Source organism: Lampetra fluviatilis, chromosome 29 (genome assembly GCF_964198595.1).
Source record: "Lampetra fluviatilis chromosome 29, kcLamFluv1.1, whole genome shotgun sequence".
In the NCBI taxonomy this organism is placed as follows: Eukaryota; Metazoa; Chordata; class Hyperoartia; order Petromyzontiformes; family Petromyzontidae; genus Lampetra; species Lampetra fluviatilis.
The window spans coordinates 2,519,030-2,531,564 of NC_136303.1; the positions used below are offsets into that span (position 1 = coordinate 2,519,030).

A 12,535-nucleotide genomic window follows, 5' to 3' on the forward strand; every position below is an offset into this window, starting at 1 on the left:
TATACATATGAATGGGCTGCTTTATCTCCGAATAATCCTCTATGCATTCCAATCCGGTTCTGGATTTAAGAATTGGTCTGCGCAATGCTTTTGTCCAGTGTCATCAGGAGCAGCAGTGCATTGCCTGTGTAATACTGGGGGAGGGATGGAAAGAGGGGGGCGGGTGCTCGGTGGAGGGGGTGGGGTTGGTCTGGATCGGGAGAAGAGGAGTGATGGGGCGGTGGGAGGTCTAGGGGAGTTGGGACAATGGAACAAGGAGGTGATGGGTTACGTAAAGCGGTGCTAGCGTATTCCTGCATCCACAATGACGGAACTACTTTCACCCAGCTATATTCGAGGGGGGGGGGTTGGGGGGGGCAGGGGTGGGGGTGTCTCGGGTAGGAGGGGGGTGGGGAACGCAAAAGGTGATTTTGTTCGTGAGTAGATGTGGAGTGTGGGGTGGGGATGATGAGGATGGCTGTGTGGAGTGGGGATTGACTGTATAGCGGTGGAGGAAGAGTGGGGGAAGGGAGAGCCAGGGCTGGTTGGGTGGGGGTTGGTGATGATTGCTCAGGATGGAGGGATGATCTTAAGGAGGACGGGAAGGTCCTGGCGTCGTCGATGCAGGGTAGCAGACGGGGAGAGAGAAAGAGCGAGAGAAAGGGCGGGAGGGGCAGGGAGGGAGGGAGGGAATGATGAGTGTGGGTTGCTCAGGGATGTCGGGAGGCAGGCGATGGAGGGGGGATGAGAAGGGGAGGTTGATGTAGGGGGGGTAGGAGGGGGTAGGAGGGGGAGGGAGGGAGGAGTGTGTGCGTGCGTGCGTACGTGTGGATTTGGAAAGTGGAAGAGGGGGTCTCTCAGCACATGCGCATTGCTTCGTTCTGCACGCCGCTCCGTGCGCTGTTCGCATCAACCTCACATCGCGCCCTGCCGAGTGGATGAGTGCAAGGTTCCACCGGTTCCTGGGATAGATACGTCTGCTCGTTCATTCCCGCCTCGTTTCTTCGCGGCTTTAATTAATAACACAACGATTGCGCATTTAAACGTACATAGTCAAAAAAAAAATCAAACAACCGAAACACACACACACGGCGTCTAGCTTATACACACTCACGTCTGTGCGTGTTAATCATAACAGCAGCAGCCGCAGCGTGCAAAGATAAGAGCGCTGAGGACAAGAAGGGAATCTTCCACATCCACCACCGCTGCAGAAATGGAGGGGTTCCGAATCCTCTCCATGGTTGGTCTCTTGATTTACGGCGCACAAGGTACGGCTGTTTATATACATGTAACGTAGATGTATAACGCAACACATGCCCATCAAAATGCACAAGTTTTAATCATCATCGCTGGCGTTCGTATTGAGCGTGCGTAAGAATATATCGCGCGGGCCGCGTATTGTCAAAAGCCTCGTCGGACCAGATTTAATCTGGACAGATGGACGCTGGGTGCACAAAGGATTATGGCATGCAAAGTAGGACTTGGGTGTACCTAGCGAGCCCGCTGGCTTAGCGTGCGTGTGTTAATAGAAGCCATGCATATCTGTATGGTAATAATGAGAGCGCGAACGTCAATAAACGCGATTTGAAAATTTCACATTTGCACTTATGCACACGCGAGATCAAATTACCGCGTCGGGTAAATGGTCTCTTATATTATGCTTCTTAATAAAAACAAAAAAAAAAACGAAATAATAGTTTAAGTGGAATGAACGCGCCGTATAAAACGCGTTGTTAAAATGAGCATTGCATTGTTAGCGGGACCGCCTTTTTATTTTTTGTGTGGTACGGACGCTATAGCGCGCGGGTGTGAATCTCAGTGCGCGTGTGTTCGTGTGCGTCCGTGTGTTTATGCGCGTGTGCGCGTCTGTGCGCGTGTGTGGGGAGCGGTGGTGTAGCGGTTAGCGCGCTGCGTTACGAACCCGGAGACTCCGAGTTAGATTCCCGCTCACGGCACACCTACAGCAGTGACGATTATCTGCAACCGTCCTGGGCCTCCCTTAGGTCGACTCAGCCTCAAATGAGTACCTGGTGCGGTGTGTAGTAAACATCGCCACTGGGGAGACAAAGGCGGCCGGGTGTGGTGTTGGCCACCCACCCCCTCGTGTGCCGTGCTGGCCTATATAATAGGTGCTCGCTAACAGCACTTGCCCCAACAGCCCATTTAAGGCTATACGGGGGATCTTTGTCTTTGTGTGTTAGTGTGTGTGAGGCCCGAATGTTATTGTCTTTGTGTGCGCGCGCAATCGTATGCGCGCGCGCGTGTGTGTCTGTGTATTATTGTGGGGGAGCGGTAGCGCAGTGGTTAGCGCGCTGCGCTACGAACCCGGCGAAGCGAGTTCGTATTCCCGCTCACGACCAGTAACACTAGTGAACCGGTCATCTGTCCTGGGCCTCCCCTTGGTCGACTCCGCCTCTAATTAGCATCTGGTACGGTGCGTAAACATCGCCACTAGGGAGACAAAGGTGGCCGGGCGGGATCACCTGACCTTAATACGTGCACGCTTACAGCACTTGCCCCAAAACGGCTGCTCAGGCTATACGGGGGATCTTTTTCTTATCGTCTGTGCAGTGTGTTATTTTAAGTGCGTGTCTGGGTGAATGGGTAATTGTGGGGAGAGGTGGCGCCGTGGTTAGCGCACTGCGCTACAAACCCCGGCAAACTGAGTTCAATTCCTCGGCCACGGCTACCAAGCCCTGGGAGTTCTCTAGATCGACTCAGCCTTAAATTAGTACTCAGTGCGGTGTACACATCAGCACTGGGGGGAGACAAAGGCGGCGAGGCGTGGTTATGGCCAATCAGTGCTGGACCTTAATATGTGCTTGCTTACAGCACGAACATGGGGTGGGAGGGATTGCGTAATTGTGTGTGAATGTGTGTGTGTGTGAATGTGTGGGGAGCGGTAGTGTAGCGGTTAGCGCGCTGCGCTACGGACCTGGCGACCCGGGTTCGATTCCCGCTCACGGCCAACACCCAGTGACGATTATCTGAACCGGTCCTGGTCCTCCCCTAGGTAGACTCAGCCTCAAATGACTTTCGGGTGCGATGTGTAAACATCACCACTGGAAAGACAAAGGCGGTCGGGTGTGCTGCTGGCCACCCCACCCTCTCTGGTTGTCGTGGTGTTCTTCATAGGTGCTTGCGAGTAGCAGGCTATACGGGGGATCTTTGTCTTTGGTTGTGCATGCGTACGATGTGCTGTCATTTTTTTCTGTAGGGGTGGCTGGGGGTTAGAACAGGGTATTTGGCGGGGGTCGTGGCGGAAAGGGGTTGGACTCCCATCCAAGCTACATCAGTTGTCTTGATGAAATCAATCCGCCCAAGAAGCGAGCCTGCAACGGCACACAGTGACGGTGATAACAGCCGCAATGAAATAATTTTATTTAAACGCCCTTCCTTACAAAACTGCGCGACGACTGAGACACACACTCGTGCAGTCTGCGCACACGCGCATGTGTGTGTGTGAGTCTCGAGAAGAGCAACGAGACGACTTATTGGATTTTGTCGACACGTGGACTCTCGCCTTTAATTGAAGATCTGCAACCTCTTGATTGCAGGCTTTTGTAGCGGTGGTGGCGGTGATGGTGATGATGATAACAGTGCCTTTTACCCGGGGAAAGCTTCAAGACTCTTTTTTTTTTGGGGGGGGGGGAGGAGGATGTGTGGCTCCACTAAATGTTTGAGGTGTTTGGCCAATTTCCAATAATTATCGTTCGGCTTCACAGGGCGGCGGGGGAGGGAGAGACAAATGAGCCCCGTGTGTTTCGAGGGGATAACAGTCAACAGCTTCGCACAAGATGTTCTACGTTACACTCACCCACGTTTATTCCGCTACCACTCCTTGGCCCGTGCATCGCAGGGCGCGTGCAACGGTCCCGTGTCTTTGTAGCAAATTCGTTGCCGTTCATTTGAGGACGCGCTTGCGTTTGTCATCGCTACGCTGGTGTTTAATTAAAATGGGATCGTTTCAAATGAGCATTGCTAGCTAGTACCAAGGTGGATACACTGGATATCCTTTAAAATATATATCTTATGTTACTAGTTAAACGGGCAACAGCAGCAGTAGCGTTGATGACTATTGTAAACCTCAAACGTTTTAAATACTGCGTCTGCTTGTGTCCGGTAAACACATTCGATACCCCCTGTTAAAAAGAAAACATTTGCTTGCTTGCGCGCGCGCTCTCTCTCTCGCGCTCTCTGCGTGTGTGTGAAGCGTGAAGAAGAGAGGGGGGTGAGGAAGGCGGGAAAAGAGGAGTGAGTGGTGGGAGATTGTGGTGGGTGGGTTACGGTTGTGCCGTTATTTATTTATATGTTTGAAACAGCGACGGGAAAACAATGAACGAACGCGTCTAGCGGATGGAGACGCCTTCCCAAATCAGGGGCTTTGCCAAAGAACGTCCATCGTTCGCGCGCCCGTCACGTGGGCAGGCAGTGCAAAGTCTCGCTCGCCAACCTTTTTGTTGATCGCTGTATTTAATAGCAAAAAAGCAAAATGCAACAACGTGGTTTAATTTTTTTTTTTTGCACAGCTTCAACTCGATAATTATAATAACAATGTGTGTGTCACCCATTGTCATCTTCCAGCCACGACTTTGTTAAGTTCTTCCGTCTCGAATGTAAAGGGGGGGGAGGGTAGTTTATAAGCAATTAACTCAGCGTGCTATCAACAGTAACGATTTATACACCCCCATTGAGCTAATGGGTAAGAGAAGAAAAAACAAACTCGTAAAAGCTTGTTTTGAGGAAGCTTTAAAGAAAATGGTTAAGCATTGCCCTTTATATATTTAAAAAAGTGGATTTTTTTTCTGATTTTTTTTCTGATTTTTTTTTCCGTCTCACGAAATGAAGATGCACGTGTCTTCTGCTTTCCATTCTCGCCTCGACGAGATCCTATCACTGACACCGGTATTCATGATCACATTGCTGCGCCCACCTTTTGAAATAGATATTGAGGCACTGCTGCAGGAACATGAAACAAAAATGACGTGCGGTGCAGAGGAAAAAAACAAACCGTATAAAAATAGTATCACAGAGACAAACATCATCGCATCATTCTGGCTAAACCGGTGGTGGGTTAAAAACATAACGAGTCTCAAGATTTGTCTTCAAGATAGCAGCGACACTCTGCGGGTTTCTGCATCGTGCGTTCCGTATTGTTACCGCCCCCACTCACCGCACACCTCCGACTTGGCACAGTTGGCCACGTACGGTGCGAAAGAAATTCAACGCACGGCGACGTACATCAATTTGGCATGCACGTGGAGTGAGTTTCAACGTGTGAGCGTGCCTCTCCCTCCTGCGTGGCGAGCGGCACCGCACACCTAACAACAACCTCACCGCGTGGAAGGAGCTGGCAGTGACAAAGCCAGATCAGGGGGCTTTTGCCTCATCGGGCTGTTATTGTTCAGATGGGGGGGGGGCGGCGGCGGCGGGCGGTCTATATCACTTGTGGGGGTTGGGTGCGGTGAGTCAAATTGTGGAGGCGGGGGAGGGGGGCATTGGGGGTGGGTGGATGGGTGGGGAGTGAAGGCGGCGTGGGCATGAGCAGAAAGGGGAGAGGTGGGGTCAGGAACGAGGTGGGTGGAGGGGGAAGGGAGAGCAGTGGCTGTGGTTTATGGCTATAAAAGTGGGATGGCAGGAATACAAAATAGGTGTGGGGGTTGGGAAGTGCTTGACACACGAGAGGAACAAGACATGCACATGCGTCGCCAGTGAGTCATTGAAGGGTTCTATGGTGATACTTGCGTTAGTACCAGTCAGAGCAAGACTTAGTACATGCCACCCAATTCAACATTTAAATACGTGTATAACATTTTACACTGTAAATGTCATTGTACCGCACGTGAAGCTGTGTGCGTGAGTTATTTTTTTGCGAGGAAAAAAATGAAACATCTGTTATTCATAAGAGAGGTACAGGCTGAGGGTATATAATGGGCTTTTTACTTGCTTGTACTATGCAAGGGTGGTGTCAGCTTTCCTTGTGCATTAATTTGTCAAAAAATCCAGAGTTAAACATTACAATTTTTTTCTTACAATTCAAGACTCGAACTATCATGGGTCAGGATTTTTTTTGTAATCCTTGATTAACATTTTAAAATTGTCAGTCAGAAATGACTAAGCGTCGCAATATATTAGCATCCCTACAACAAAAATGTTTGACTTTTATTCGTGCACTTTTGCTCTGAGCCTATTGGCATGTTTCCATAGAAGTGTTTGTGGGTTTTCCAACGTGCCTTTGAGAGGCCAATTAATCTTTAAAAGGAACCTTTTTTTTAGGAATTGAAATTGATGAAACAAATCTGAATCGAATGACTTTTTCCTGCTCACTTGCAAATTCCTGACAATTAACAGTTTCATAATATGCCATTTTGTTTCCAGAATAAATATTTGCTCAATCGCAATACCACTGTTTCATTAATTGCAAGCAGAATAATAAATACGGTAAATCCAGTTATAATTGTTCCTTTACTAAAAGCGAGCGAGTAAAAGGCATCAGGGACAGAAAAAAATGCCTATTAAAATCAAGACACATCCACAATGGAGTGCGTGTGAAAGGGCTAGAACACTTCATTAAACTTGCATCAGATTCGCCACTTAAAATGTGTGGGTGTGCGTGATCAATGATGCTCTATTGATGCTGAAATATTTATAAGTATTTGTGACAGTTGACGTGAAAATTAAATAATTACGGCCTTGCTGTTACACTGTATTGACCCTGTGTAGCTAGTACTGTACACAAAAGTAAACTAAATATACGTATGTATGTTGAACTTCTTTCGCACCGTACGTAGCCAGCCATGCTAATTGGAGGCCTCAGCTTGTATCTACTGTTTATTATTTTTGTTTAATGAGACAAACATCTAACTTGTACAACTCCCAAGTTTACATTTGAAGCACTAATTAGGGGCGGGTTTTTGGCTGGCCTTGTGTGCGTGCGTGTTCGCGCGCATGGCCAAATAATGCAACTTGGTATCCCGGTGTCTATAAAGGCTATTAGATCCAATTAGAGCTTGTCACCAGAATTTAGAATGCGAGTCAGCGGAGCAGAAGGCATTGGTATTTTTGTAAAATGGAGCACAGTCAATGACAATGCCTGCTTCGTTATGTCGCAATGAGATCGTCTATTTGCCATATTTGGACCATGTCTTGACAGCTGGATGACTCTGCGGTCCGTGTGCTTGCAAGCATGCCAGGTTTGTGTGGAGTCTTTAATGTTATATGTGTTCAGTTACCAAGTTAAATACGAGGTGCCTTGTCAAAGTATGCCACCTGCTGTAAAGTGGTTATTACATATTTTCGTAAGATGATTCGACAGCGTGGATCATTGTATTGTAGGCCCAGTCGCAGATTAAAAACCGACCACGACTAAATAAAGTGGTATCAAAACAAATCTTACGCGAGTGCACCTTGCCCAGGGAGATCACGAATCCCAATGAGTTCCGAGGAGGTGAAATAAAGGACGCCGATCGACGCAAATTCCTCCTGCTGATAGGCACGACAGCAGAAATCAGATAAACCCAACTGAGTTTACACCTGTCGACTTTAACATGGCCTTTATAATCTGCGAGCGAGCCTCATATGAGTCGGGGCACGCGTACGGAGAGTGGTTGCGAGCCCCGCCCGCGCTTATTGCGATGTAAAATGAAGCTTGCGGACTATTCTGAGAATCGGGGCTGAACGAGTCCCCGTGAGCTTCGCAGCGAGTGCGGGTGGCAAATCAAAGGCCGCTCGATTGCCTGGCGGGCACGGCTAGACGAAGGCTGCCTCTCCGTGCAAAGACGAAGAAGGAGGAGGAGGAGAAGAACAAATAAAATAAAAAAAATCCCCGACATTCACAGAGCCCCATCTTGTTTATTTTAAGGACGCGCATCGGCAAAAACGTGCGCGCTTATTAATAAACTGGCGACGCGTGGCACGCGCAGTAAATCTGATTGCAGATTGAAAGAAAGAAATTTGGTCGAACGTGAAATAGCAGATGGACCATTAGTGCGGCAGAAACAATAAATATGGGAGCAACAGATATGGCTGTCAGGGGGCGCCCACGTTACTAATGGTGGTGACAGCGGCGTCCATTATTGACACGGGCGCACATCATAGATGGATGAGCGAGCCGACTCTGGCCGTTCGTCAAGGCAGACAAAGACGGCTGGACGGGTGGTGGCGGTAGGGAGGGAGGGGAGGGAGGCTTTTGGGAGGGAGCCGGTCTGTCGGAGGAGAGGGTGCGTGTGTGTGTGTGGGTCATGGCGCTGTAAGGGGAGCCCTCCCAAGGGCTGTCGCTGTCACTCATTAATGGCATCTCTCTCCGCGGAAGCGGCCAGATGTGTCTCTGGGTTACGCATGCGGGCGGGAGAGTCGACGTTGCGGGTCGGTGGCATATCCAGGGATTTATTAAACCGTGGGGGGGGGGTATGGCGCACTCGCGAGGGAGCTATTGGTGGCACTTTATTTCGATGGACGAGAAGTCGACGAAGGGGCCTACCGAGTGTGTTGCGCCGCTCAGCTTAAGGGGGCGGGGGGGGGCACGGCAGTAAAGTGGGGGGAGGGGAGGTGGGGGGCAGCGCTGCCCCGTCTGCTGCCCCAGGCACGCCTCCCCCCGCCACCGCCCCAGTGCGGATGAGCCAAGCGTGCGTCTGCGCTGCTGCCGTATGCAGCTGCGTTAATCACGCAGAGACTGACCCTGTTACAGGCTTAGCTCGTTGTTCCCTTGGGAATGAGATGCTAGAAGGGGGGGCGAGTGGTGTGGCTACTTGAGCATTGGGTGGGAAGCGACCGTGAATCTCCTGCGACGGGCTGTCAAACCTGGACCATGACTTAAACCTTATTCGGTTTTTTTCCCCCTCCGGCAAATTCTACTGCTACCGCAGGCCATGAAATATTTGAGCCCTAAAGGCTGCAGCTGCTGCAGCTGCCCGCGTGAGGTATTTGTGGCATGGACACAGGGTTCAGATGTAATGTTTTCAGCGTCTGTGCGGGGGCGTATTTTGGATGACTCCGGGTCAAGCGGGGACTTGAGCAAACTGCATCCGACACACCCGCTAATTTATGAACATAATGTCTTAACGCTGCCCGTGAAAACAAAGTAGCTGTCTTCTGAGGCCGTATCTCGGTGTCATGACGTCTGCCAAGTCTTCTTGAGCAATTGACGTTGAGCGCATAAATTTCCTTGCGAATTATTTAAAGTGGTGGCTAAGAGCATCCTAGAGTGCAGTCTGCAAATGTAAAAGTGAAGCTGAATGCATCCGCATCCTTGCTAATTTTCCCATCCACAGAGATGTATTTGCATGCACTGAGTCACAACTATAATTATAGCGTAGGATAACGCTGTAGATGTTCAGCAAGTATAATTTATCGAGAGTGCCAACGTTTAATTTCTACACAAATGTGGCAACGTTGGCTTCTGATCATATCACCAAAAAATGTGTCCGACCTCCGTAAGGTTATGGAAGCGAAGCAGGGATGAGCCTACTCGGTGCATGGATGGGCGACCACCATACATGACAGATGTTATAGGCTGTAGGGCTACACAGTGGACAGTGCAGCATCATCCCTTCTATTGTACTTCCATGCTGCTATGTCAATGCGGCTGCCTTCACCAAACCCACACTGGCAGATTTGGTGAAGTATGTTCAAATAACCCGCACAACCCGCACAGTGTGGGGAGGCTCTCATCCGTCAATGGATTGACAAACGTACTTGTACTGTACATATATTGGCGAAGTCTTCTTTACATACAGTGAGAATTTAGTGTTAAATGAGCAAACCAATTTTTGTTGTTTGCTAAATCCGATTTTATTTTTTAGTTTTGCTGCCACTTTACGGCGCGATTTTGTCGATGGGGAGTAGGGGGGGGGGGAAACAAAAACACTGCACAAGTCACAACATGTTCGTTCACCCAAAGATGTACCGAGGTTGACCCCCCCCTTCCTCTTTTATTTATCTGCTATCTGTGAAAGTCGTCGAGCGCATGTCCACGGGGGAACAGCCAACAGCGGCCTAGCAAGGATGGCCCTGGGCCCTGTTTCGTGTCTTGGATCCGAGCCACGCGTTTGACTCGACCTCGTCGGAATTCCTGCCCTATAATAGATGCTCTATTAGAGCAAGGTCGCCGTTGACTCTCTCTTTTTTTGGCAACAGAGCAAGTATTGATCAACCGCTAGGATTTCCCATTCGAGATAGCGTGCTCGACCCCCAGAGGGTCGGGCACATTCCTGGTGCCACCCTCGTTGTTTACCGACCGCAGCCTTGCCGATGCCTAGTTTAGGGTTTCGTCCGTCGCAGATTAACGGCGAGATTATCTCCGAAGATGCCTCCCTGATGCTCTGGGTGTCTGGGTTTCGTCGAAAGTGAGCCCATTATCGGTGCCCAGATGGAGGAGGCATATGGAAGCTTGGGCATGGACCAAAGTGCTCGAAGGGGCATGGCAGACAAAGCAGATGGCTGGTGTGGCCTCCAGGCGGGCGGGAAATTGATTGCCGTCCAGCATAAGGATTTTACACGAAAGTCCGTTGTAGTCGCATCTGTGTGTGCGCGTATTTGTGGGTATGTGTCTGGTGTTAGTGCAGTGGTCTTGGGCCTCCCCTAGATCGACCCAGCCGGGTGCAGTGTCTAAATAAACAGCATGAGGAAAACAAAGGCATCCGGGCGTGGTGCTAGTCACCCACCTCGTTGTGTGCTGTGTTGGCCGTCATAGATGCTAGCTAACAGCAGTTGCCCCAACATTCTGTTCAAGGCTATAGGGGGCGATCTTTGTCTCTGTATGTGTGTGGGTGGAGTGATTGCACAATGATTTGCGCACTGTGACATGAACCTAGAGACCTAAGTTTCATTCTCTTCACATGGCTTGCATTGGTGTGCGTAGAGACAAATTCGGCACTCACGAAACGATGGTGGCCGGGCATGGGGCTGGCCACAACACCCAACTCGAGTGCCGTGCAGGCTTTAATAGGAGCTTGCTGACGGCACTTGCTCGAAACAGTTTATAGGGGGTGGGGGTTGTGGCTGTGTTTGTGTGAATGGGCGTGGGTGGAAGAAGGGGCAGCACTCGTCTGAAAGAGGGTCCCTGTGTTCACGTGACCATGGTACAGAACAGGGGCGGCATGGGCGGTGGGCAGTGTCCTCTCAGATGGCGCGCTCGCTCGCTCCCTCGCTCGCACCGATTGCGTCCATGCGCAGGGCTGGGCCCGATCGTGAACGCGCATTGCGTACCATGTGTGCGTTTGAGGGGTGCCACCGTGGTGAAACGTTAACTGTCTCGCCTGAGATGCAGGAGGTAGGGGGATGCGGTCCCAACCCGGACGCACGCCGTATATTTGGAGGTTGCATGTCCTCTCTGCCCGTGGTCGCGTGGATTTTTGTGCATCTCCGATTATCACGGTTGGCTATGTACGGTGCGAAAGAAGTTCAACATGCTTACGAACCGCCGTATACAGACTCCGTGGTTCGTTCGCACTCGATACGGTTCTTGGGAGGCGAGCTCGATTCATGGCTTGGCGTGGCGCAGAGGTCGCAACCGGGTACCCGATACCCGTACCCTACCCGATACCCGGCTACCCGTACCCAGCCGGGTACGGGTACCCGTTTGCGACCCTGGTGCGGCCGGGTACGGGTAGGCCGTGAGTCACTGGTGAGTAACCGTTTGTCACTCATTTCCCAACGTCTTGTCTCTTCTGACAATTCAAGTTCCTAGAATCAACCCACCCGCGCCTGCAACATGACTTCATCCCAGAGGTCGCAATCAGGTACCCGTACCCTACCCGATACCCAGCCGGATACGGGTAGCCGGGTATCGGGTAGGGTACGGGTACCCGTTTTCGACCCTGGTGCGGCCGGGTACGGGTAAGGAATGAAAACCTGTTTGCGACCTCTGGCGTGGCGCGTTGGGTTTCTATCCTTACGTGGACTTGGCTTGTCTCCTCCCTTGCATTAACACGGCTTAAAACGACTTCCGGGCCGGAAAAATCAGCATGAGCATGGCGCAAAAAAAAGCAACATTGGGCCACACCACTCGCATTCACGGTGACCCAGATACGCCCTGAATAAACCCCATCTCATCGTGAGTTCGGAGACAGCAGCAGAACAGTGGATTACTGAGCCAATCTGTGCAGAGCCTCAAGTGTGTGTGTGTGTGGTGATTTTTTCCCCAGGTACTCCACAGTTTCCTGTCGCATGAAAAACATGATTGTAATTAACCAAAAATCCCAATAGGGGATCTTCCTGGAAATGAGTATTTGTGAGGCTCATTGAGGTCTTCCTGTATACATTAAGCGTGTTCAGTTACGCCGTAATTGTGTGTTGTGTCGGCCTTTCATATGGTTTGGCCATTAAAGCACTTGCCCCAAAAGTATATAACACAGAAAAGTGAGATATTTGTCAACGTCTTGGCATTCACGTGCTCATATGGACGAAGGTGTGTGCGCGTGTGTGTGCGCACGTGTGTGCCTGTAGGCTTGTGTCTGCGCGTGGGAGTTGTTTGCATGCAGAGGTCAAAGTGTTGGGGCAATAACGGCTGACCAGGCCCACAGGGGAATGTTCCTGACACAAACAAGATCAAGATCCA

General features: G+C 50.5%; 1 protein-coding gene across 1 annotated transcript in view; it reads left to right on the forward strand.

Moving 5' to 3' along the window:
• Nucleotides 1-808: 808 nt before the first annotated feature.
• The window catches only part of NCAM1 (neural cell adhesion molecule 1), a 209,225-nt gene continuing 197,498 nt past the window's right edge, over nucleotides 809-12,535 (forward strand). The window contains 1 exon segment of the mRNA XM_078869992.1: nucleotides 809-1,247. Coding sequence (XP_078726118.1) covers nucleotides 1,193-1,247 — 55 coding nt within the window. The 5' untranslated portion in view covers nucleotides 809-1,192.